The 24016-nt window shown below is 38.6% G+C and overlaps 1 protein-coding gene across 1 annotated transcript in view; it reads left to right on the forward strand.

Annotated features, from left to right (window-relative positions):
* The window catches only part of MYO16 (myosin XVI), a 444013-nt gene that overhangs the window by 51217 nt on the left and 368780 nt on the right, over window positions 1-24016 (forward strand). The window contains exon 3 of the mRNA XM_055335623.1: window positions 7224-7367. Coding sequence (XP_055191598.1) covers window positions 7224-7367 — 144 coding nt within the window. The remainder of the gene's footprint in view (window positions 1-7223; window positions 7368-24016) is intronic.

A 24016-nucleotide genomic window follows, 5' to 3' on the forward strand; every position in this document is an offset into this window, starting at 1 on the left:
GCTGCGGCTGCTGCCCAGCATCGTGAAAGGGGCTTGAACTGCATGTCGCCAGCCCCGGACATGATCCAAATTCAGAATGCTTTCACACCTTCGTAACGTCAAAAACTCATAAGTTGAGCCATTGTAAGTCTGAGACCATCTGTACATGAAAAGCGAAAATGAGAAGTATGTTCAAGATGACTTTATAATGAGTATGAGCCTTCAGTGTGAGATGAGGGAGAGAAGTAGAAGTGATTTTGTACAGATCTAGGCACTGGCTGAAAGGAGTGGCCAGTGGGATTGATGTTCAGTACAAGGGGCCATATGGAAGTTCTAGAGAGATTTCAAAAATTTTAAAAATTGAAACAAATTCAAATTCATGTTCCTACTGATAACAGATCTGTGTGTGTGTGTGTGTGTGTGTGTGTCTTATCTTCTCTGTTTCTGGTTGTAAAAAAGTTTTTGAACTACTGAGAACCCATAAATACAGGTCAAGAAAAATGGACAATGATTAATACAAATTGATTGTATAAGGCATATTGCTTCCCCTTCCCCCACAGCTTCCAGAGAGTTCAGAGATAATTTCTGTTTGCTTAATAGTAGAACTGTGCTTAGCATCTGGTATCCACCCAATAACTGATATCTAGATCAAATTAGATGTCCTGGTAACACTTTGCTAGTCTCTTCTACCCTAGTGGTTTTGAAATCAACATAGAGGAATAAAAAGGGAAGTGTGCCCTGAAAATGTATAGACATTGGGAAAACTAATGTGAAGAGGTCTGACCCATGTTTCAAAAAGAAAACCAAAAACTTGCACAAGATAAAGTTCATGTATGAACCAGGGAATTTACTGTGTGAATTCAGTGTTCATATAAAGCTTTTAGTTTTCTGAGTGATAAATTTCAAAATTATTCAGGACATGCTCGTTAGACAACCAGAACTAAAATACAGGGGCACCTGGGTGACTGAGTAGGTTAAGTGTCTGCCTTTGGCTCAGGTCATGATCCCAGGGACTGGGATTGAGCCCTGCATTGGGCTCCCTGCTCAGTGGGGAGTCTGCGCCTCCCTCTGCCCCTCCCCCTACTCTTGCTCTCTTTTGCTATCTTTCTCTCTCAAATAAATAAATAAAAATCTAAGAAAAAAGGAACTAAAATACATAAAATATCCTTTATGACAAGATGTAGGGAAAAGACAGAACATTTTAAATTTAAGATTGTCTATTTGTTATTTGGTTTCTATGGTTTTTAGGGTCTTTTCAGCTGAATCAGTAACACATACTGTATTGGGTTTGTGCACTGAGGCACATTACCTTTGTTTTTGTTTTTTGTTTGTTTTTTTCAAGAATGTTTTTTAAATAATAAATTTATTTTTTATTGGTGTTAAATTTGCCAACATACAGAATAACACCCAGTGCTCATCCTGTCAAGTGCTCCCCTCAGTGCCCATCACCCATTCACCCCGACCCACCGCCCTCCTCCCCTTCCACCACCCCTAGTTCGTTTCCCAGAGTTGGGAGTCTTCATGTTCTGTCTCCTTTTCTGAGATTTCCTACCCATTTCTTTTCCCTTCCCTTCTATTCCCTTTCACTATTATTGTGAAAATGTCAATGCTACCCAGGGCAATTTACATGTTTAATGCAATCCCTATCAAAATACCATGGACTTTCTTCAGAGAGTCGGAACAAATTATTTTAAAATTTGTGTGGAATCAGAAAAGACCCCGAATAGCCAGGGGAAATTTAAAAAAGAAAACCATATCTGGGGGCATCACAATGCCAGATTTCAGGTTGTACTACAAAGCTGTGGTCATCAAGACAGTGTGGTACTGGCACAAAAACAGACAGATAGATCAATGGAACAGAATAGAGAATCCAGAAGTGGATCCTGAACTTTATGGTCAACTAATATTCAATAAAGGAGGAAAGACTATCGACTGGAAGAAAGTCTCTTCAATAAATAGTGCTGGGAAAATTGGACATCCACATGCAGAAGAATGAAACTAGACCACTCTCTTGCACCATACACAAAGATAAACTCAAAATGGATGAAAGATCTAAATGTGAGACAAGATTCCATCAAAATCCTAGAGGAGAACACAGGCAACACCCTTTTTGAACTTGGCCACAGTAACTTCTTGCAAGATACATCCACGAAAGCAAAAGAAACAAAAGCAAAAATGAACTATTGGGACTTCATCAAGATAAGAAGCTTTTGCACAGCAAAGGATACAGTCAACAAAACGAAAAGACAACCTACAGAATGGGAGAAGATATTTGCAAATGACGTATCAGATAAAGGGCTAGTATCCAAGATCTATAAAGAACTTATTAAACTCACCACCAAAGAAACAAACAATCCAATCATGAAATGGGCAAAGGACATGAACAGAAATCTCACAGATGAGGCACGTTACCTTTGTTTAGAAACAATTCCAGTGAAAGACTGCACTCCCTGAGAAGGTGTGGATGGCCGAGTTAGTGCGAAGAGTGTCCTTGTCACTAATCCTTGGCAACTCAATAAACAATCTTGGAGGAAGGCGCTATCTGTGGTGTTGCTCTCTAAGCATGCTTTAGGAGGCAGAATGCAATGTTTTGATAATGGACTGGGATATTGGGATTTAGTACTTTAGGTGTCTTGGTGGCAGCAAGCCTGAGGGGAGCGGTAATTAAAGTAAAATGTAGTGGAGGTTTCTGGAGTCCTGGAGGGAAGACACTTTACACTTTCAGAGAAAGTGAGTAACCACTGTTGCTGATACACTTGGACTGTGGGGATGACTGTGATTGTAGTCTCTAACTTTGATAAAAGAGGAGAGTGACCCTTTCGGGAGAAGAAGGGTAGTATGCAAGGATAGCATGATTCTTAGAAAGAAGCAGAGTAAGTTGAGTGGGTGGTGACTCTAAAAGAAACAGTAAGCTCAGAGGAGCCTGGCTGGCTCAGTTGATAGAGCATGGGACACTTGATCTTGCAGTCATGAGTTCAAGTCCTACATTGACTGTAAAGCTTACTTTAAAAAAATAATAATAATTTCAGAAAATGGCCAAGCTTTTTCAGGGCCCAATGGGAGAAGAATTGTGTCTAGCATGGAGAAGGCTGCAGGAGAGCCTGTGTTTCCAGAGAGATAGATTTAGGTTCTGTGAACATTTCTAGGTGAGGAGAATTTCTTCGAAATGGACTAGGTTCCAGAGGTTCACTAGAAGGAAATGCAGTGTGTGGACTTGAAGGCCCTGGGAGCGGGTCAGGTTGATTAAGAGGCTCAACAATTCATGGTGGGCTTCAAGGGCACGTGGTCCACATGGTCACTCTGGCTCTGTGCTCTGCAGAGCCCATGCTTGGTTTCATGCTCTGCTGTCACCATCTTAAAATTCTTAGTCATTTTTAAAAAAGATGTATTTATTTATCAGAGAGAGAGAGAGAGACCATAGAGGAAGGACAGAGGGAGAATCTTAAGCATACTGTGCACTCAGCACAGAGCCTGACATGGGGATTGATCTCATGACCCTAAGATCATGGCTTGAGCTAAAATCAGGAGTCGGATGCTTAACCAACTGAGCCAGATATCCCAACATTCTTAATCATTTAAAAAAATTTTTATATTTTTTAATTTTTTAAAAAATATTTAATTTATTTATTTATGAAAGACAAAGAGAGAGGCAGAGAAACAGGCAGAGGGAGAAGCAGGCTCCCTGCAGGGAGCCTGATGTGGGACTCGATCCCAGAACCACAGGACCATGACCCAAGCCAAAGGCAGACACTCAAACGCTGAGCCACCCAGGCGTCCCCCTAGTCATTTTTAAAAAAATATTTTATTTATTTATTCGTGAGAGACACAGAGAGAGAGAGAGGCAGAGACATAGGTAGAGGGAGTAGGAGGCTTCCCCATGGCGGGAACCTGATGCAGGACTCGATCCCAAGACGCTAGGATCATGCCCTGAGCTGAAGGCAGATGCTCAACCGCTGAGCTACCCAAGGCCCCTCTTTGTCATTTTTGAATAAGAGGCTCCACTTTTTCATTTTGCACTGGGCCCCACAGATTATGTAGCTTGTCCTGACTGGACCATAGAGGCAGAGGAAGGCAATGGGGGGAGCCGGGAGCCTTGGCCCCAGGAGGCCAGGGGTGACAACTGGTAGAGTCAGAGCTTTCTGAAGGGGACTTAGTGGTGGTTCAACCACCTTCTTGGTGCTCTGAACTGTTGCCAGAAGTTGGTTGAAATGATGAAGAACAATCTGAATCAGGAGGAAGATTTGCTAGCTGGAAGAAAATTCTTTCTAGTGAGAATGAGGTTTACTATCTAACAATAATGTTGTAAGAACATTGTAACAGGAATGTTCAACCATCATAATCTTTTCAGACAAGTGTGATTAGAAGGTATTTATTGCTGTCAAATTATTATTCATGATCCTCTGAAATGTGAATCTCAAAATTACATTACTTGAGAAAAGCTCATATCATTTTCCGCACTGTATCTAATTAACTCTTTTGGTAAAAGACACCAAAAAGCCAAACTGTAGATATCTTTGAATTGTAAATGTGGATTCCTGAGGTGCAGGTTGAGGGTATCTTGACAGGTCACATCACTGTTGATTTTGCAGTGAGTTATCAAAAAGATAAAGAGAGCAGAATAGGAATTGCCTGCACGTGAATTACCTGAAAGAAATTGGATCCAGGCCCCAATTCTAAAACCTATTTATTGATCCTTTATACTCTGATCCTCATTTTATTAGTCATTTTACCCAAACCTGCAGCTGCTGTGGATGGGGCCATGGGTCATAGTGTCCTCATTACTGTTACACATGATGCAGTACATCACATATGCAAAGATCTTAGTTCAAAACTGAAACTAATCCCTCAGAGTTCATGTGTGCCATTGCCCTGGTGCTTCGTGTATCCCAAACCTGAGGCCTGTGTATATCTTCCTTCATGTGGAACCTGCACGGTGATTTTGCCCTGCACTGACTGTACGTGCTTGAGACTGCCAGGTACTGGAGGAAGATAGAATGTTCTTTCATGACTGTATTGTGATTGTGAACCACAACTCATAGGTCTGTTTTTTTTCTTTTTTTTTTTGTGAAATGTCAGTTCAAATATACTTTTTTAAGATTTTATTTATTTATTCATGAGAGACACACAGAGAGAAGCAGAGATACGGGCAGAGGGAGAAGCAGGCTCCTCACAGGGAACCCAATGTGGGACTCAATCCCAGGACCCCTGGATCATGCCCTGAGCCACAAGCAGACCCTCAACTGCTGAGCCACCCAGGTGTCCCTATCAGTTCAAATCTTGTCCCTAATTTTAAAAATTGGACTCTCTTCTAGTTACTAATTTTAGTGCAAATTAAAGAATAAGAAAAATATAAATCAATCCATGTAGTCCCCATTTCCAGTGCTATCAGTCTGTTGGGTTATCATCTGGAGATTGCCCATGGCTCATCAATGCTCTGGTCACTTAAACTCATTTTGTGCTCTGTCTCACTCTGTGTAATCCACATTACTGTCTTCAGGTTCACCAGTCTTGTCTTCTGTGACATCCAGTCCATTGTTGATCCCATCCGTTGGTACGTTTTTTATCTCAGCCATGGTAGTTCTCATCTCCAGGCATTAAATTTAAGTCTTTTGGCTGTCTTCCATGTCTCTGCTTACCATGTTCAACAGTTTCCCAGTTTTTTGAACATGTGGAATGTGGTTATCATAACAGTTTTAACACACAGATTCTAACACCTCATTCTAACAGGTGTGTCACTTCTAGTTTGGTTCCCATTGATCACTCTTTCTCCTCCTTGTGGGTCCTATTTGTTTGGTTTCTTCTATATCTGGTCATTTTTTCTTGGATGCCAAATGTAGTGGATTTTGCCTTGTTGGGTATTGAATATTTTTAGACTTTTTTCTTGACAATTTTATTTATTTACTTGAGACAGGGAGAGAGAACACAGAGGGAGAGGGAGAAGGAGGCTCCCCGTTGAGCAGGGAACCTGATGAGGGGCTGGACCCTAGGACCCTGAGATCATGACCTGAGCCAAAGTCAGATGCTTAACTGACTGAACCACCCAGCTGCCCCTGAATATTTTTATATTTCTGTAAATAATCTTGAGCTCTGTGTGGGGGGCATTGAAGTTATTTGGAAGCAGTTTGATTTTGAGTTTAATGTTTCTAGGTGGGAATAAAGCAACATTTAGCTCATGGCTCATATCCCCCTCTGGGCCCCTGCACAGTACCGCATTGATTAGGGGAAGGGAACTTATTTTATGCATCTAAATCCTATAAAAAGCATATATGTTTCAACCCAGAAATTTTACTAATAAATATTTAGCTTATTTAGCTTAGATCCTTTAAAAAAACTAGTTTGGCAAATATGTATTTGACACTAATGTATGCCTATAGATATAAATATTTAAAAATTAGACTTACACTGGGACTGGATAATTAATAAGATCCAGGGCAAAATGAATATGTGGGATTCTTCAATAATTATTAAAAATTCATTATGGTGACAGTAGAGCATTCAACCACATGCAGGATCCATTTAAGCATGACTACAGAGATCATGCACCCTCGGAATCACCTCTGAGTTATAGTATTTGTATGAGTTTTACCTAGAAATAGTAAATCAAAAAATAAAAGTAAAACAATTTCCTGGAGAGTTTGATTTAGTAGACCATGAAATTTCTATAAAATATAATGATTCAAATTTATGTTAGAAGATTTTTGAATTACAGTAGGTAACTGTTACAAGCTAGCACTGTGGAGTTTTTAGTTGTCTTTTGCAACCAGGCTGAAGGTAGCATTTATAGGATGGGAGATGAGTTTGGTGGGACCATGAAGGCTCTTCTCTAACTTGGATGCAATAAAGAGATAAAAGTTTATTCTTTGACAAAATTCAATGACAAATTATGTCTGTTATAAAGCAGAAGTATCATGTGATCAAATCTGTATTTCAGAGAGATAATTGTGGTGAATGATTGAAGATTTTCTAGTAATCCTGTCTACAAATGAGGAAGACCCAAATAGTGAAATTTTTCCCTGTTCTTAATCTCTGTCCTTAGTTTTATTTCCACTGTCTGTGGACACCACTTCCCTTGAGTCATCCATCCTCTATATGTTCCTTACTTATAGGTTAGTTGGAGAACATTTAGCCCCATTTAGCCTCATTTCTCAGCCTCTAAATTGGCATTGAAGTTTTTATCCATGGACATTTGCAGTAAACCTTATCATAGTTCAAAATATTTTCTTTTATTTCCCCCTTTCTTTCAGTGTGCTCGGTATGATAATGCCTTCATCGCAGAGATCCTGATTGACAGAGGAGTCAATGTCAACCACCAGGATGAAGACTTTTGGACACCAATGCACATTGCCTGTGCTTGTGACAACCCTGATATTGTCCTGCTGCTTGTATTAGTAAGTAAAGCAACTCAGTTTATTACCATCTGAATGTTTGATGGTGTATAAAATGCTTTATACTTTATTAATATTTCCCAGTATGTAATACTTTGGTTGATTATATATATATATCATCCTTAATTTTATTGGAGTTACAAGATAATTAGATACTAATGTTGTGGGTCAGAGTTCATCAAACAGATTGTGTGGATGTCATATGAAGCTCTACTCCTCTGACTTTTTTTCTGGGAAATTATATGCCTTAATACTTTGCATGTGAGTCCTAACTAAAATGGTTTCATAAGTGTTATTTCTTTCAATCCATTCTCTTAATTTTGAGCCAGTTAGGCATACAGTAATGAGATATGGCATCTTTTGAATCTTATTCTCTTGCTTACATCTAGTAAGTCCCTGTCTACAACATTTCTTTACAAGAAAGTGAAAACATGGGGCACCTGGGTGGCTCAGTGGTTGAGTGTGTGCCTTTGGCTCAGGTCATGATCCTGGGGTCCTGGAGTCGAGTCCTGCATTGGGCTCCCCCTCTGCCTGTGTCTCTGCGTCTCTGTGTGTCTCTCATGAATAAATAAATAAAAGCTTAAAAAAAAAAGAAAATGAAAACACTAGAGCTATTTGATGCTATTGCTTTTGATTATAGCTTAGACCTTGACATTGATCCTCACAACATATCTTAATTATTTTGGAACTGAGATTTGGGATTTTTTTTTCCAGAGGGTTTATCTCTAACAAAGATTTTGAGAAATTATTTTTAAAAACATGCGCATTTCAGCGTCTGGTGATGGGGCTTTTCTTTGCCAGACGGGGTTGAGAAATAGAAACTGGTTTTATTTGAATGATCATGGAGTTAAATCTTTAGTTTTCAAATTAGCATGTTCATGATTCTGCAGTGCCTCTTTTCTCACATCATGTACAAAGTTGTATTTCTGATAGTTATGTTCTGTAATTACCTTCATTTACTAATCATTTAATTTATATTTATTGATTACTATTTTTTATTACTATTTTTGACATAATTCCTGCCTTTGAGGAAATTACAACTTATTCATTCATTCAAGTATTTGTTGAATAATCACTCTGTTCTAGGTGCTATGCAGTGCAAAAAGACATTTACATTATAGAATATGGCAAAAACAAACAGGAGCAAGCCAAGTGAGGATACCACTGAGGCATTTGATTAGTGGAATAAGCAAGTCTGACTAGTCTCCTTGCCAATGTGTAATAGCCAGTCCAGCCATCTATCCACAGAATATCTTACTTTTAAATAAATATAGATGAAACACATTGTTATAAAAATTGTAATTCCTATAGGAATGTGTTCCTGTCAACAATATCAAAAGAAATACTTGTCTTATTTCCAGAATTAAATATCATTGTATTTGATTCAGTGCTGCATGCCCAATATTCTTTCCATTTTCCAAAGATTATTGATGAATGAGAAACTGGGTAGGTACTTGAGTGCCTTCTTTCCTCTACTAAGAGAATCTGAGTGAACAGAAATAGCAAAAATCCCTGCCTCTTGGAGCTTACATTCTGCTGGGGAGAAGCAGGAGAAAACAAATATGTAAATGAGTGAAATATACAGTATGTCAACTAGACAGAACTATTAGAAGGACAGGAAGAGAGGAGTAGAGACTATTAAGGGGTGGCCACAAGTAGAAGGGGACACGTGAATCATAAACCACATGAAAATGTGGTCAAAACTGGAACAGGGCAGAGGGAAGAGCAGGGGCAAGCTCTGTGGAGACGTCTTGTGTTTGTGGGACAGCAAGGAGATCAGAGCAGCTGGAGAGCGACGAGAGGCAGGCAGTGGTGCTGAGCTAATCCCACCCTAGGGAATCTTTTTTCACCCCAGGTGAATCAGGGATCCTTTGGAGGGTTTCGGGTGGAGAAGTGACATGATCTGACTTGTGTTTGAGAAGATCACTCTGGCTGCTCTGTTGAGACCAGACAAAAGGAGGGAGGGGCGGCATGAGGGAGCATGTAGCAGTCTGTTTTCACCCCTCAGGTTAGACGTGGTGGAGGTGTGGGAGGTGACTGGCATTTGGATACTTTGAAGGTCAAGTTGTCTGTGTTTGGCGTAGAATTGGATTTAGGGCTTGGCAGAAAGGACATGAATCACAGATAACTTCCACTTTTTGGTCTGAGGACCAGAGGGTTGGAATTTGTGTTAAAAGCATTTGAATCATCTTTTTCAAGTTTCTCAGGAAATCATTTTCTATAAGAACAATTTTCAGTGAGTTGAGAGATAATGACGTGTTTTAGCTTTCGTTAAGTAGAGATGTGTGTGCATGTGTGTGTTGCCATCATAGAATGCACAGCGTTAGAACATTGCTATTTTAATTGTATTACAAATGGTTTGTGTTTATGGAATAGGCTTAGGCACTGTGAATGTTGTCAGTACTCTTTCCAAATGATCTCCAAACTCTAGGAGATACTGATAATTGACTTTTGTACAGCTTTTTCTATGTGTCTGATATCTTTCTACATGCTTTATAGAGATTAATTTACTTAGTCTTTATGAAACCCATTACATATATGCTAGCTTTCTCTGCCTTGTGTAGGTGAGGGACAGATGCTCAGAGATGCCAGCCTATGTGCTGAGGACCAGAGAGTATTGGCAGAGACAGATTTGGTGTCATAACCTGAACTGCCAGCCCCTCTGATCTGCTGTCATATTACTAATGATAGAATTTATATGAGCCAGAAGTCTCTAGAGCAGACTAGTAAAATCGTGATTCCCATGCAATATCTTACATTCCCCTTTAAAAGCACAGCTTGCAAACTGATTATTTAGAATTTGCGAGGAAAGTCAAGAAATATTACACATGCACTTGATTCTCGCTATTCGCAGGAGGTAGGTTCTGTTAAGTCACCGCAAACACTGAGTTAGTGAATGTTCCTGGGGAAGTTCAGCATTCACTTCCTGCAAGGCCTCTGGTCACAACATATTTGTCAACAGATCTGTACGAACCTTGTTTTATATGTCTTTCTCTTTAAAGAGACCTTTAGAAACATATGCTGTTGATTCATAAACATTGACCTTGTGGCCAATAACCCTGTAACTCATGCCTGCAGAAAGCCTCACCACACACGGATTTTTCTCCATAAAGTGCATCAATAGCCTTCTTGTACTTAGAAGTGGTAGGAAGCACTTCAGCATCATGCTTGGGGCTCATTTTAAACAACCAAATAGCCAACAAAAGGACAAAAATGTGAAAAATGTGACACTAAGTAGACCATCCATGATGAAGTCTTTATTTTCACTATGAAGGTGAAATAAGAAGGCATGGCATTGTCTTGTGGGACCTCTCTTGCAAACGTGTGCGCTGGATGGCCAGAATTTTCACCACCCTGTGCACGTGCATGAATGATTCTGGAAGTGTAGCCCTAGTATTAATTTTGGCATTACAAAAGAATTCAGCAAACGGACAAATTCGCAAGTGTGGAATCTGTGAATAATGAGGATCCATTGTTTTTATTACTAAGGATCCATTGCATTTACTACCAAGCAAAACAATTGATACTTTTTAGAATTTTAAGTGCAAAATAGAAATAATCTAAATCCAGTATATTTTAGTTGAGTGGATCAAAAAATGATGAATTTCTGTGATAAATTTTCAAAATTTATAGAAAAAAAGTCTCACTATTTTTAGTTTCCAGCACATAGTTGGATAGGGCTTTAGTGTTTCCTAGAAGTTTTACAGATATCTCACTGGACATGTAGAGCATTTTTATGATGTGAGCAATACACTTAGTATATAATACTTATTTTTATATAAAGAAATCCGTTAGAGAAGTTACATAAAAGAATAACATCTCAAATCTAAATGTTTGGGTTCCCCCCAAAATAAAATTTCAAGATGCTATTTTTTATATTTATATATAATTATGCATGTATTTAATTACATATGATATACAGTATAATTATACACTTTGTACCCTGAGAATTTTCTTCTACTTACTTTATTGTTGAGCATCTTACATATATACATTTTTAGTTTTCATTCTACATTATCTAGTCTTTAAAATAATTTCTAATTTGCTCACCATTCAAACACTGATGTTCTATAACTCAAAATTATATCTAGTTTTTAAAAAATAATTTCAAGGTAATTTGCGTTTCTCACATTTTAAGAAACTTTTCTATTACTGAAGAATAAATCACAAAGGCTGATAAATAATTAACTCAAATCATGTCAGGTTTTATTCTCTCTAAAATCTTGATCTCATATTTATCCTGACATGTTTATGTATGTATATTTCTAGCCTGTTGTATCAGTGCATATATACCATGACTAAGTGCTTGCAAGATGTGCTCCAAATCTGCTCAATGCCTTGCTTGTGGAGGGAGGGAGTGTAGGCTTGTCTTTGCTATCTCTGCCATGGGACTGCTTAAGGAACGGTCTCTGAGTATGCTTGCTCAGTTCTCCCATCTTTTCTTATTAGACTTTGGATAAACGATTTGCATTTATTTCAGTTTTCTGATTTTCCACATCTGATTTTGCAAATGTGGCCACAGTTGCTACATTACTCTGCCCTGTGAGTGATTTCAAAGCCGGGGCACATCTGCATGTTTTAACAGTCCATTGCATTTGGAACCATAGGAAACATATCCCTTTAATTTGATATTAATTATTTTGAAAGGAAAATAATCTGATTGAGTAAAACACTGTAGGATGCTTCTACTTGAGAAAATAATTTACCTGTCTTAGTGATAAATCAATCCTCTTAGACAGAATTTCTCTTTCTTACTGAAAAACTTTGGGAGGATATAATTTGATATTCCACATGTCCTGGAATTATTTAATAAGCCTTACTCCATAAAGAGTATCTATTCAATGTGGTTACAAGAGATGAGTAATGGACAACAGAAGGATAAAATGTCATTTTAATTAGTTTTATTTTTCAAATGGTGAATTAATTCTGTTCCATAGTACCAGGAGACCTTTCACGGTATTTTTACTCCTTGAAATCAGAAGGTGTAGGGAAAATTTTAGCAGATGGATAGTCATTTACCAAGTGAGGCTCAGCAATATCTTTATCATTGTTTCACTCCAGTAACAATGGAATGATTACTGGAAATTGCTCTGAATGTTTTCTCAATCCTTGGCCTTTTGCGAATGAACATCTGATGTTCATAATTTTTGTGCCTATTGGATGAAGTGCGTCATGGACTGTGTCTAATGGGCAGCATGGAACCAGGTCATTTTAATGGGTGCTGCAGGTAACCGCCAGAAGTGAATAATTCTGTCATAACCGAGATAGTAAATGATATTTCAAAAACATTCAAAACTGCTTACTTTGTGTTAGGTAGCTTAGATTGATAGATCAAAACGAACTCCTTGCCAAACATTACTCATTAGTTGCTTAGACTATTCTTGGGTTAAACACTAGTATAAAAATTTCATATTGTTCAGTTATAATTTATCCTTTTTATCGCTTTGATTTGTTAAATACTAGGACATGAGATATGCCCTGCTATACACAACTGATGAATTTTTGAACCCTACATCTGAAACTAATGATGATGTATGTTTACTAACTGAATTTAAATAAAAAAAAAACAAATAAAAGTTAAATGACAAACCACAAAGAAAAGAAAAGGTGATATCCCTCCCTAGCAAATGAGCTATAAATCCAGATGGTTTAAGCCAAGTCTGATTTTCTAATAGGAGCTGTGGCAGAGGATGTGGCGTCATTATCAACATTTTATGTAAATGACCCCATGTGCAGAATTTAATCTCTTTCTTAGCAGATTCTCTTGCCTTCAGCTTCACTAACAAAGTAAGTTTTCAGGCTTAAATGCCTTCAGATTCTACCTAACAAACTGTTGATTTTTTTTTCCTATTTATTCACAGCCTTTGTTCTATTCTGAAAACTCATTTGTTTGCGTGCCTAAGCTGAATTCTCCTTCATTCCCTCCAGACTCTACTAACTGCCACCTGTTGAAGGATTTCTCCATCACTTTTCCATCTCCCATTTCAGTGGTTTTTCTGTTGGACTTCTATAAATTCATAGTTATGTCGCAGGATCAATTAAAGAGCTAGGGAAAAACCCAATTAAATGTCTTTCCTGTAATTGCGGGGATATGTAAGTGCCCCGCCCCATCGTTTTTATAGTCAAGCTTCCCTGAAGAGCAGTATGCTTTTGCGGACCTACTTACCACCCCCCGGGCCACACTTCACTGTGGTCAGGCTGCCTGCTGCCCATGCAAGGATCCCAGTGTGGTCCTTGCCAAAAACATTTTTGACATCGCTGTGATAGATATCATTGTTTATTCTACTTAAACTGTCTCACTAGATCTAAAGGCAAATGGGTCAAAGAAGAAAATTGGGCAAATATCTGTTTTTTTACTCAAGGTTATATTTTGGGGGCTGATCAAAGTAAGAAGTTCAAAGAAGCTACTCTGGCTTCTAAGCCCTGTTCATGGCCATTAAACTTAAGAGCTTCTTTGCTTTATTGAGGTGTACTTGAAAAATTAGATTGCACATATCGTAAGTGTACAACATGATGCTTTGATAGAAGCATACTTTATGAAATGATGACAACAGTCAGGCTATTAACACATCCAGCACTTCACGTGGTGACTGGTAAATCTTTTTCTATTGTGATAAGAATGCTGAAGATCTACTGTCTTAGTGAAACTCAAGTGCACAGAACAATAGTGTTGCTTACAGTCTCCATGCTGTCCCTGGCCTCTCAAAGCCTAATTATCTGTGACTGGAGGCTGGTACTCTGACCAGCAGCTCCCATCTCTGCCACCCCAGACCTGGGTAACCACCTTTCTCCTGTCTGTTTCTATGAGTTTGACTTTTGTTGTTGCTCTTATATTGTGTTTTTGTAAACCTATCATTTCCTAAACCTTCCCATCACTAAAATCTATGGTAAAAATTCATCCTCACCTATGGTGGAAATTCTCACTCAATAGTCAGTGATTAAGACCATAAAGGTATTTCAGAAAAGAGGCAATAATGGGTGCTTCATGATAAGTCTATAACTTAGCATAAAATTTGAAGAGTGGAGAACTAAATTACATACCTTTCATAGACATCTGGCAGAAATGAACCTTGAGCTTTCTCTCAGGCTTGGTAAGTTTGAGAAACACAAATTTCCACATCCAACATCTAAGGAAAACTTCCCTAAGCTTCCCTATTCATTTGTTTAAGCTCCCAGTTTTAGTAAATTATATTGGCTCTTCAAAAGTTCTTTTCATGATAAATAACATTTTTATCTATATTTAAGACAATTGAAAAGATTTAACAATTTGCATTAATATTGTAAAGCATTTAGATTTACTTACTTTCTGAATATCCTTTTAGTAAGATGTTTTATTTTTCTAGTTACAGAAGCAATTCACACTTATTTTAGAAGCATTGGAAAATATGGAAAAACCAAAAGAATGTAAAAGTCATCCACAATCCTGCTGGTTAGATAAAGTCAATGTTTCTGTTTTAGTACATGTCCTCCTATGTGGGTGAGCGTAGCACACATGTAATACTTGGATTTGTGTTATATGTATATATTGTATCTTTTTTTTTTACTTTTAAAGATATTTATTTATTTGAGAGAGAGAGTGTGAGCAGGGGCAGGGACAGAGGGAGAGAGAGTCCCTATTTAGCCAGGATCCAGCCATGGGGCTCAATCCCAGGACCCTGAGATCATGACCTGAGCAGAAATCAAGAATCAGGCACCTAACTGACTGAGCCACCCAGGCATCCCACATACTGTCTCTTTTAAATGTCACAAAATTATTCCATGCTTTTAAATATTTTGTCCAAACATATATTTAGCAGCTGCATAGTGTTCCAGAGTTCAGATGCTGTAATACTTCTGGATAACTTTAGGTGTTTCCAGTTTCTCACACTTAGAAACGATGAGTAGTTCGTAACTTAAGAGAGCTGTTATTTTCAGTGGAACGTAGTTATCAGTTGTATTTCCTCCAGGAGTGAAGTGGAATGTGTTGAACTAAGAGACCTCTGAGGATGTATATGGATGTCTGTATGTCTGGCTCTTTCTAAACTAGGTGCACTCAGCTGAAGGATTTTTCTAGCTACTACCAGCTGGAGTTCAGCAAATGAGTTACACCATGATGCTCTGCTCTAGGATGCTCCTCTATGAGATAATGGGCCAATACTTCTGGAATGCTCCTAATAATTCGGAAGTTTGAAGACTGAAAAAACAGTTACATCCAGAGCCCTAGCTGAGAAAGGTTGTGCCATCATGGCCCTACTGTGATCTTACATGGGGCCTGAGCTACTGCTGTCTGGTCAGAGACACCTGGTAGGGTTTACTTAGTGAGAAGCACCACATAGCATTTCTGCTATGCTCCATTTCCTCCTCTGACCTTGTGTTCACTGCCACAGCTCAAGAGAGGCTTTGCCATGATGCAGTAGTGCCCCTTTGTGTACTGTAGCATGGGAGTCATTATACAACATGATTGACTTTCAATTTGAAATGCACCTGCCATGTAGATGGAAAAGGAAAAGAAAGGAAAAACCAGAAGAAGGGCCTCTGTGTTAGTGGGTGCAGATGGAGGTGAAGGACATGTAAGAGAGATACATGGGGCTGGATGAAAAAGATGTAATGATAAAATAGTAAAAGATGGACTGAGTCTCATTTTCAGATAGGTAGAGTTAACAATTTTAATGCAAAAATAAGTCAGTCTATCAAATGTTGTGGAATTTAGAGGAAGAGGATTCTGATTGGAACCTGGCACAGTCCATTTTGGACAAGGGGGCAGGTAGAAAGTCAACTTCATGATATTGACGAGGGGACCCATATATTCTTTATTTGGTGACAACATGAATAAGGCTCAGAGTTCAGGATGGTGAGTTGTTGACAGTTTTGGGTTTTTCTTGGCTAAATGACTGTGATACATGGAGTCCCAGTAAAAGAGCTATCAGTCTCTAAATCAGTAGTATCTTGAGTGGCGGGATACCATGAAATTGCTATCTGTGAAATTGTCTCTTTTGAATATACGCTAAAGTGGAAGAAGAGTTACAAGCTTTAGCCAGCCCTTGGCATGGAGAAACAAGGGCATGTGTTAGGTGGCTTAAAACGACTTCCCCCAGGAGCTGATCACCAAGGTGAGATCTGAAGGAGGAGCCAGGTGTGTTAATCAGATGGAAGGGGAGGACAGAACATCCCAGACTGTTGAACAGCCTGTGTACAGACTCCGTGATGAGATGAGAAAGGGCAGGTCTAGAGGAGGCGAGGGCTCAACTGGAGAGAGTAGAAGGAGCATGACAAGGAGGAAGAGGTAGTTGGGACCCAGTCAGACACAAGGGGAACCTGGACTGGAACCAGTGATGAGCTATACATGAGGTTGGGTAGGTATGTGATCAGATTGTCATGTGGAAATTATCTCCCTTAGCATAGTGACGTTAGCATTGCAGGGGAGATGAACGTTTGGACCAGGGTGGTAAAGGGCATGAGCAAGTATGGCAGATGGTAATAGAACAGTACAGATAATATGGTTCTGTTTTATAAGACATAACAATGTATTCATATGATCATATATATATATATATATGCATTTGTAGTTGTATATAAGTACAACGTAGATATTTTTGTAAAACTGATCTCATGGGACACCTGGATGGCTCAATAGTTGAGCATCTGCCTTTGGCTCATATTGTGATCCCGGGGTCCTGGGATCTAGTCCCATGTTGGGCTCCCCACAGGGAACCTACTTCTTCTGCCTATGTCTCTGCCTCTGTGTGTGTGTGTCTCATGAATAAATAAATAAAATCTTAAAAAAAACTGATCTCATAATATCCATTCCACTTTACAACCCATAATATTTATGTATTAACATGACAACTTGCAAGGGTATATTAAAATTTATCTACTAGATGGTTGCTAATTTATCCTTTATATTACAATGAGAATATTGAATACAGTGCCATAACAATTGCCTTAGAGATTTTTGTAAAATTTCTAAAATATTGGTTCCCATGAATATAATAAATTTAACCTTTAAAAGTAACTTCAAATGCTTTTAGAAACTTGTAATTTAAAATGGAAATTCTACCTATTGGAAAAAATAGCACATTTTAGCATGGCCCAGAATATAAAAGCATTTTAATGGGCTATTTATTACACTACAAGAAAATTCTGGAGGAAATATAGTGCATTAAACCAATATCAATTAAGTATTTACCCACTTTTAAGCACATTACATCTGTGATAAATTTAGTATGAGAGCAGTGTTTTGAAATTTTTATCTTTGTCTTTAGAATATTCCATTTCTAATGCTGGAAAATAGCTTATAATAGAAGTTTCCTTTTTTTTAATAAATTAATTTTTATTGGTGTTCAATTTACCAACATACAGAATAACACCCAGTGCTCATCCCGTCAAGTGTCCCCCTCCATGCCCGTCACCCATTCACCCCCACCCCCCGCCCTCCTCCCCTTCTACTACCCCTAGTTCATTTCCCAGAGTTAGAAGTCTTTATGTTCTGTCTCCCTTTCTGATATCTCCCAACACTTTATTATTTATTTATTTATTTATTTATTTATTTATTTATTTATTTATTTTTCCAACACATCTTTTATGATTGGAAGATATGGATAGATAAGAAATATCTGTCATCCAAGTTCCTACAGTCACACTTAGAGACGATTTCATGATAACATTGGTGTTAGAGTATGATTGTTTCAATAGTAACTTAGTGCTGCTACATCTAGGCACTGCCCCATCAGACCACATACAGCCACTTACTGGAAGGGAGACACCTTGATTTTTGGTTCAAATTGTTATTTTTCTCAGTTTTTATTCCCTGTAGATTTATGACTGGTGTCTGATGCAGATTTGTCCCATCTATGTGTCCTCTAGGTAGAGCTTGCTTAGGAGTTTATATTTTACTAGTGATGACTTGCATTGAACTCCTTCTGTAAAAGATCACTGTTATGACGACCTCTTAGTTCTGAGGCGCTTAGATTTCCCTACAGTCTTTTCAGCTAAAGAGAAGAGAAAATGTTGAAGTAATTTCCATGAGCATGAGCAGATGGAGAAATGTGGTCTTTTGAATCTAGTCATTAGGGCTCCCTGGAAGAACAGACCTGGCTGTCACACTAGCTGCTAGATGTGGGTGACAAACTATTTTCTTTTTACTTAATTCAGAACTCATCCCAGGGACTTGGGTGCAGTGTTTATTAATAAATCAAGCTCCACAAAGTCAGAAATTCCTTCACAGTCAAATATAAAGAAACATTCAATCTTTATTTTTTTATTTATTTTTTATTTATGATAGTCACAGAGAGAGAGAGAGAGAGAGGCAGAGACACAGGCAGAGGGAGAAGCAGGCTCCATGCACCGGGAGCCTGACGTGGGATTCGATCCCGGGTCTCCAGGATCGCGCCCTGGGCCAAAGGCAGGCGCCAAACCACTGCGCCACCCAGGGATCCCACATTCAATCTTTAAACCATGTTTGAAAAGCACATTATCGTACCAGGATGGTGCAAACTACTCATTTATTTTGAGGAGGTTCATAAACATCAGACCCCGAACAGTGCATATTTCTGACCAACGCTTTAATGTAATATCTTTGCTGTCATTCATGATTCTTGACACCCCTATTTCTTTTTCAATGTTATCTCTTTTACAGCAACCAGATCTGGGTATTTTAATATTACTAAATATATGATGTCAGGTAATTTATACTTTGGACTTTTTCATATTCAATGAAGATATTATGAGATCTACACTTTTATTTATATATGTAATTTAATTCAGAAAGCGTGAGCGAGGACATGCCAAATGAAAATCACTCTGACAGATTTTGTAGGCTATGTTCTCTTCAGGATGAGTCCATTAAAAAAAATATCTAAACTTTCTGAAAATTTTTACTTTAAGAACTGTATAACTTACAGATAATATAATAGCATTTAAAGCTTCTCTGTTGAAGTGTGAATAGCCATCAGTTTTTTTTTTTTGTGCAGATGGGGCAGGAAGGACTGTTTCATAAAACGCATAAAACCTGTATCTACAATCATTCATATATTTTTGACATTTTGTCTGGTGGGCACTTGTTCTGTTCTGCTGTTTATTAAGTCACTGGCCTGTTGAGACTCAGGAGAATTTCAGCGACTTGTACTACTAGAGAAACTGAGGACAGAAGATGAGGGAGTATCATACAGAAGATGTGATGTAGGAAAAGTGCAGTCAAACTAAGATGCATGTGAATTTAGCTCCATCTGACCCCACCCACACCCCGCCCCAGCGCATGTAGCATATGAAGGAAAACAGCATGGGAACCAGGTGGCAGACAAAAGTGGTTCTACTCTTTTCTGTAGTAATTGAAGACTTTTAGTAAAATCATTGGGTTAAAAGTTTGAAAACTAGAAATCGGGTAGGAGTGTACATAGGAGTCAAGAATATATCTAGTAAAAGATGACATAACTTTTTTGGCTTGAAAAAATAAATTAAAAAAAAAAAAAGGCCACACCAAAATGATGCCATAGGAAACCTAGTTACCATTCAGTATTTTCTGTTGACCTGGAAGTAAAAGTAGGATAAATCTGAAAGTTAATTTCTATATTAATAGAAGCAAGAGAGTCATTTGATGGTGGCATCTGCATGACTGTAAGGCTGGGGATAGAACGATAACTCTGCCAGGAAGCACAAGACTGCACAGCTGTGACAGCTGGGAGGTTGTGCAGCCGAGCCTCCTCTTAGGGGCTGTGAGAAGAGGTCCAGCTTAAAATGCTGCTTATCACACCAACTGATTTTAATATTCAGCAAGTATCGATTCTAGAATCACATTATTGGATCTAACTCTTGCTTGTCCCGCTGCCCTCAGCCATGGGGACACAGTTACCACCTGCCTCCATTCTCAAATAAATGAAAGTGATAAATAAAAGAAGGACCATAGAAAAGGGTCTGTGCATCCCCCATCCAGGCACATCCTGATGAGGTCTTTACAGACCATGCCTGGAATGCAGGTGTCTAGCTCAGCATTGCCCAGAGCCCTTGGACCAGGGGGGCCCCCAGCCCACTCTGGCCAATCCAGCATATGGAGGCTTTACAGTGCCCTGAGACAGGGTTAAGGAGGCTTTACAGTGCCCTGAGACAGGGATTCTAAGAGGGATAGTCTACAGGGACCCCACACACCTTAGAAAAACGGTCTTACAACCATGCTTGCCTTGAAATGCAGGTAAAAGTTGAGGAAACTTTTCAGTGGAGTCGGAGAGAAGAAAGGACACTCTGCTGCATGGGCATTTGGCTCTACCACAATCCAGTGTCCCCATCTCTGTTACTCCTCTGTGTAGAGGTTAGTTGGTAGCGTAAATCCTTGAGGGCAGAATGTTTGAGATCGGGGAGAGTTCATTGGAAGGTCACTGATAATGAGAAAATCTCAACAATGGAATATATAAGAGAACTCACTTATGTTTCATCTCCAGGTGAGATGACACCTGATCTTAATGATGATGTTGACCAGGTTTATACAGTCAGTGACATAGCCAGGTGGGGATTCACCTGGGGTTTGTTTGTTTCTAGAGTTCACGTCCATCCCCATCTCTGCCACCCTTCTGTACCTACTGTCTTTCTTGTGCTTTAATGCCAATGGGGATTATTTTGTAAATTTAATTGGACTCTTTAAATAAACTGTAAACATCTTGAAGGTAGCTTCTTTGTCTCATGGTTTTTATACCACTTCTGTATCCTCATCTGAGAACTGCAGATACTAAAATGCAAAAGAGACCTCAAAACCTGGAGTAGAATTATGGGATTTCAGAGTTTGGCAGGGACCATGTCCCATCACCTTATTGAAAGAGGTACTTGAATGGTCCCAGGTGTAAGGATGGTCCGGGGCTGAGTTTGGAGAGGAAGCCACCTCTCCACCCTGCAGAACATCATTGATAGATCTGCTTAGCAGTCCTTGAATCCTGATGGATGTAACCTTTTCCTGTTGCAGTCAGATTTATCTGCTTCTTACAAGTACTATTCCCTGAATTAGTATAAATTCTAATGACTATTTTAGAATAAGAAAGCCATCCTCAGTAAGCTATAAGCTGTCAATCTTCCTCTCAAACTCAGAATAAAAATAGAAATACTATTTTCAAAAGTATCTCTGGTTAACTTATGATGTGAATTAATTAATTAATTCATTCATTCATCAAGTCCATTTTTTATTGAGAATCTGCTGTGTGCCTGGTGCTATACTTGTTCCCAAGAATATATGAGTAACAAGAAAAACAGGGTCTTTGGCCTTAAACAGTGATACTCTTGTGTAGTACAGAAAGTAAAAAGTGAATATAAACACTAATTTGTTCATCAGTATATGATCATTAATATATTTATATCAATGATTTTATGTATGCTGTGTATCAAATCTCAGCTTTGGGTGAGGGCTATGATGGGGTAAGTATGTGGAGCAGGTCCTTGAGGCCCTGGGCACACATGAACTAAGATAGAAGGGGCTTCTCATAAGAGGCAGTGCCTTTGAAGAATATCACCTGAAATACTTATAAGTCACTGTGGATTTAGGGTGTAGTGTTAAGAGTGAAGGAAATATTGTTGATATATTATGAAAGTGAAGTCAATAGTAACGCAGGTTTTTCTTTTCTTTTAATGTTAAAGAAGGAGAGGGAATTTAAAAATGACTCTAAGCCTTCCATGTTTTGGAAATTGTAAGGGATGGTGCAAACACCAGTGGAGGAATGCTCTTCAGTGGGAGGGCCATGTGGTCCTTGTTGAATGTGTCAAGTTCAGGATCCATGAAAAATGCACCTAGAGAAGTCCAGGAGGCAGGTGATCTGGGACAAGAGAGAGATTGAGAGAGATTGGAAATCTTTGCACACACATCAAAACAGAGACCCTGGAGTAAGTCAGGTCAACCTGTCAAATATCAAGTCCAAAAAAAGAAGCATTTAAAAGAGGGTCTGAAGCAAACCAGTTAAAGGACTGTTAGAGAAACACGAATTGCAAAGAAGACTGGAAATGAGAAGCCAGATTTGGAAGGCTAACCAGAAGCAGGGACTGTTGTGAAATCCAGGGAAAGCATGCCTTGAGAATTTCTTTGTGGATGGGGGAGCTAGAATTAACAGGAGAAGATAGCCATTCAAACATAGTAAAGCAAACGCTAAGGAAGTTGCAAACTGCATCCACAGCTGAAATGTAAGGACGTATAAACTCTGCATGGTTTCCCCTTATGTATATGGATATTGCAGCATGGAGCATTAAAACTGTAATAGAATATGCTAGACTAAAGGAAAAGAGAGAGAGAGAGAGAGAGAGAGAGAGAGAGATTTAGGGATGGAACTGTTAACTGCCCATATTCACAATTTGCTGGTAAACAGATTTGAAAAAGGCTGTATTTTCTCAGAGTAAAGAACGGAGTTTTCAGATTACCAAAATATGATTTTGTTGAAGATGTATTTATTTATTTGAGAGCAAGCGAGAGCCTGTGCACAAGTGGGGGAAGAGATGGAAGGAAAAAATTTTCAAGCCCATGCCCTGCTGACCTTGGAGCCCACCTCAGCTCAGGGCTGGGTCCCAAGACCTGAGATTGTGACCTGACCTGAAACCAAGAGCTCGACACTTAACAGGGTGAGCCACTCGGGCGCCCTCAAAATATGCTTTTGAGAAAGTAGAGTACACTGGCTGGCATTGGAGAATAATTACATGAATAATCAATGAAGTGGGAAGACACTGGCTCATTTCATGCAAGGTCTTAGTAAATAAATATTGTGTGGTTCACACAAAACCATGATATGAAGGGAAATGAGTGGCTTAGTAGGTCATGTAATATAAGTGACTTGCACAAAACCTTAAAATTATGTTCAATTTACCCTAACCATAGAGGACTCTACTAACGTGGAACCCATGATTTCTTTCTTAGCTTTTTCTCAGAAACACTTACTCAATATACTTGCTTACAAAATTGTATCTTTTAATTGGATGGTTGGCCTTTAATTATATCATGGCCATTCATTGATTCAAATGTTACTCAGGCTCGCTCACCAGATAATCTTCGACTTGTCTAAAAGTTTTACTCCTTACTTTGACTTTAGTAGATTTGGAACTTGCCACTGGACCCAAGGGAATGGTCATATGTTTTCATCTCCTTTCATAGTTTTGTTCATTGCTTATTCTGAAGCATATTATTCTCAATATAAATATCACATTTATTGTAGAAAAAAGAAATCCATAAATGTAAAGAAAAAAATTAAGTCACTAATAATTCTATCACATAAAGATAGTCACCGAACATGTTTTGATGTGTTCTGTAACCCATCTTTCCTCTTCCCCACATATTAGAATTTATGCATTTATCTGATACTGTGTGTACATATTGGTAGCTTGTCTTCTTATACACACTTTCTGGACATCTCCAGGTCTTAGAGTTTTCTTCTACAACGTGGTTTAGTGATATGCCATTGGATCATACAAATGTCCTTAGTTAAATATTCTGTTATTTTAGGCATCTTATACAAATTGTCATTACTTTTTTTATTTTTATGACACTGTTATTACATAATTTCATGATTATGGCAATAAATGTTTCATGACATAAATAATTTTATGTGCGCCATTGCTTTCACTTTAGTTTTGTATTTGTCATATACACTGATATTTAGAAAGCCAGAGAGTTCTACAGGAAACTTGTCAGATTAAGCCAGGTCTTTCCCATCAGCTCTTCC

Source organism: Nyctereutes procyonoides, unplaced genomic scaffold (genome assembly GCF_905146905.1).
Source record: "Nyctereutes procyonoides isolate TBG_1078 unplaced genomic scaffold, NYPRO_anot_genome, whole genome shotgun sequence".
Taxonomy (NCBI): domain Eukaryota; kingdom Metazoa; phylum Chordata; class Mammalia; order Carnivora; family Canidae; genus Nyctereutes; species Nyctereutes procyonoides.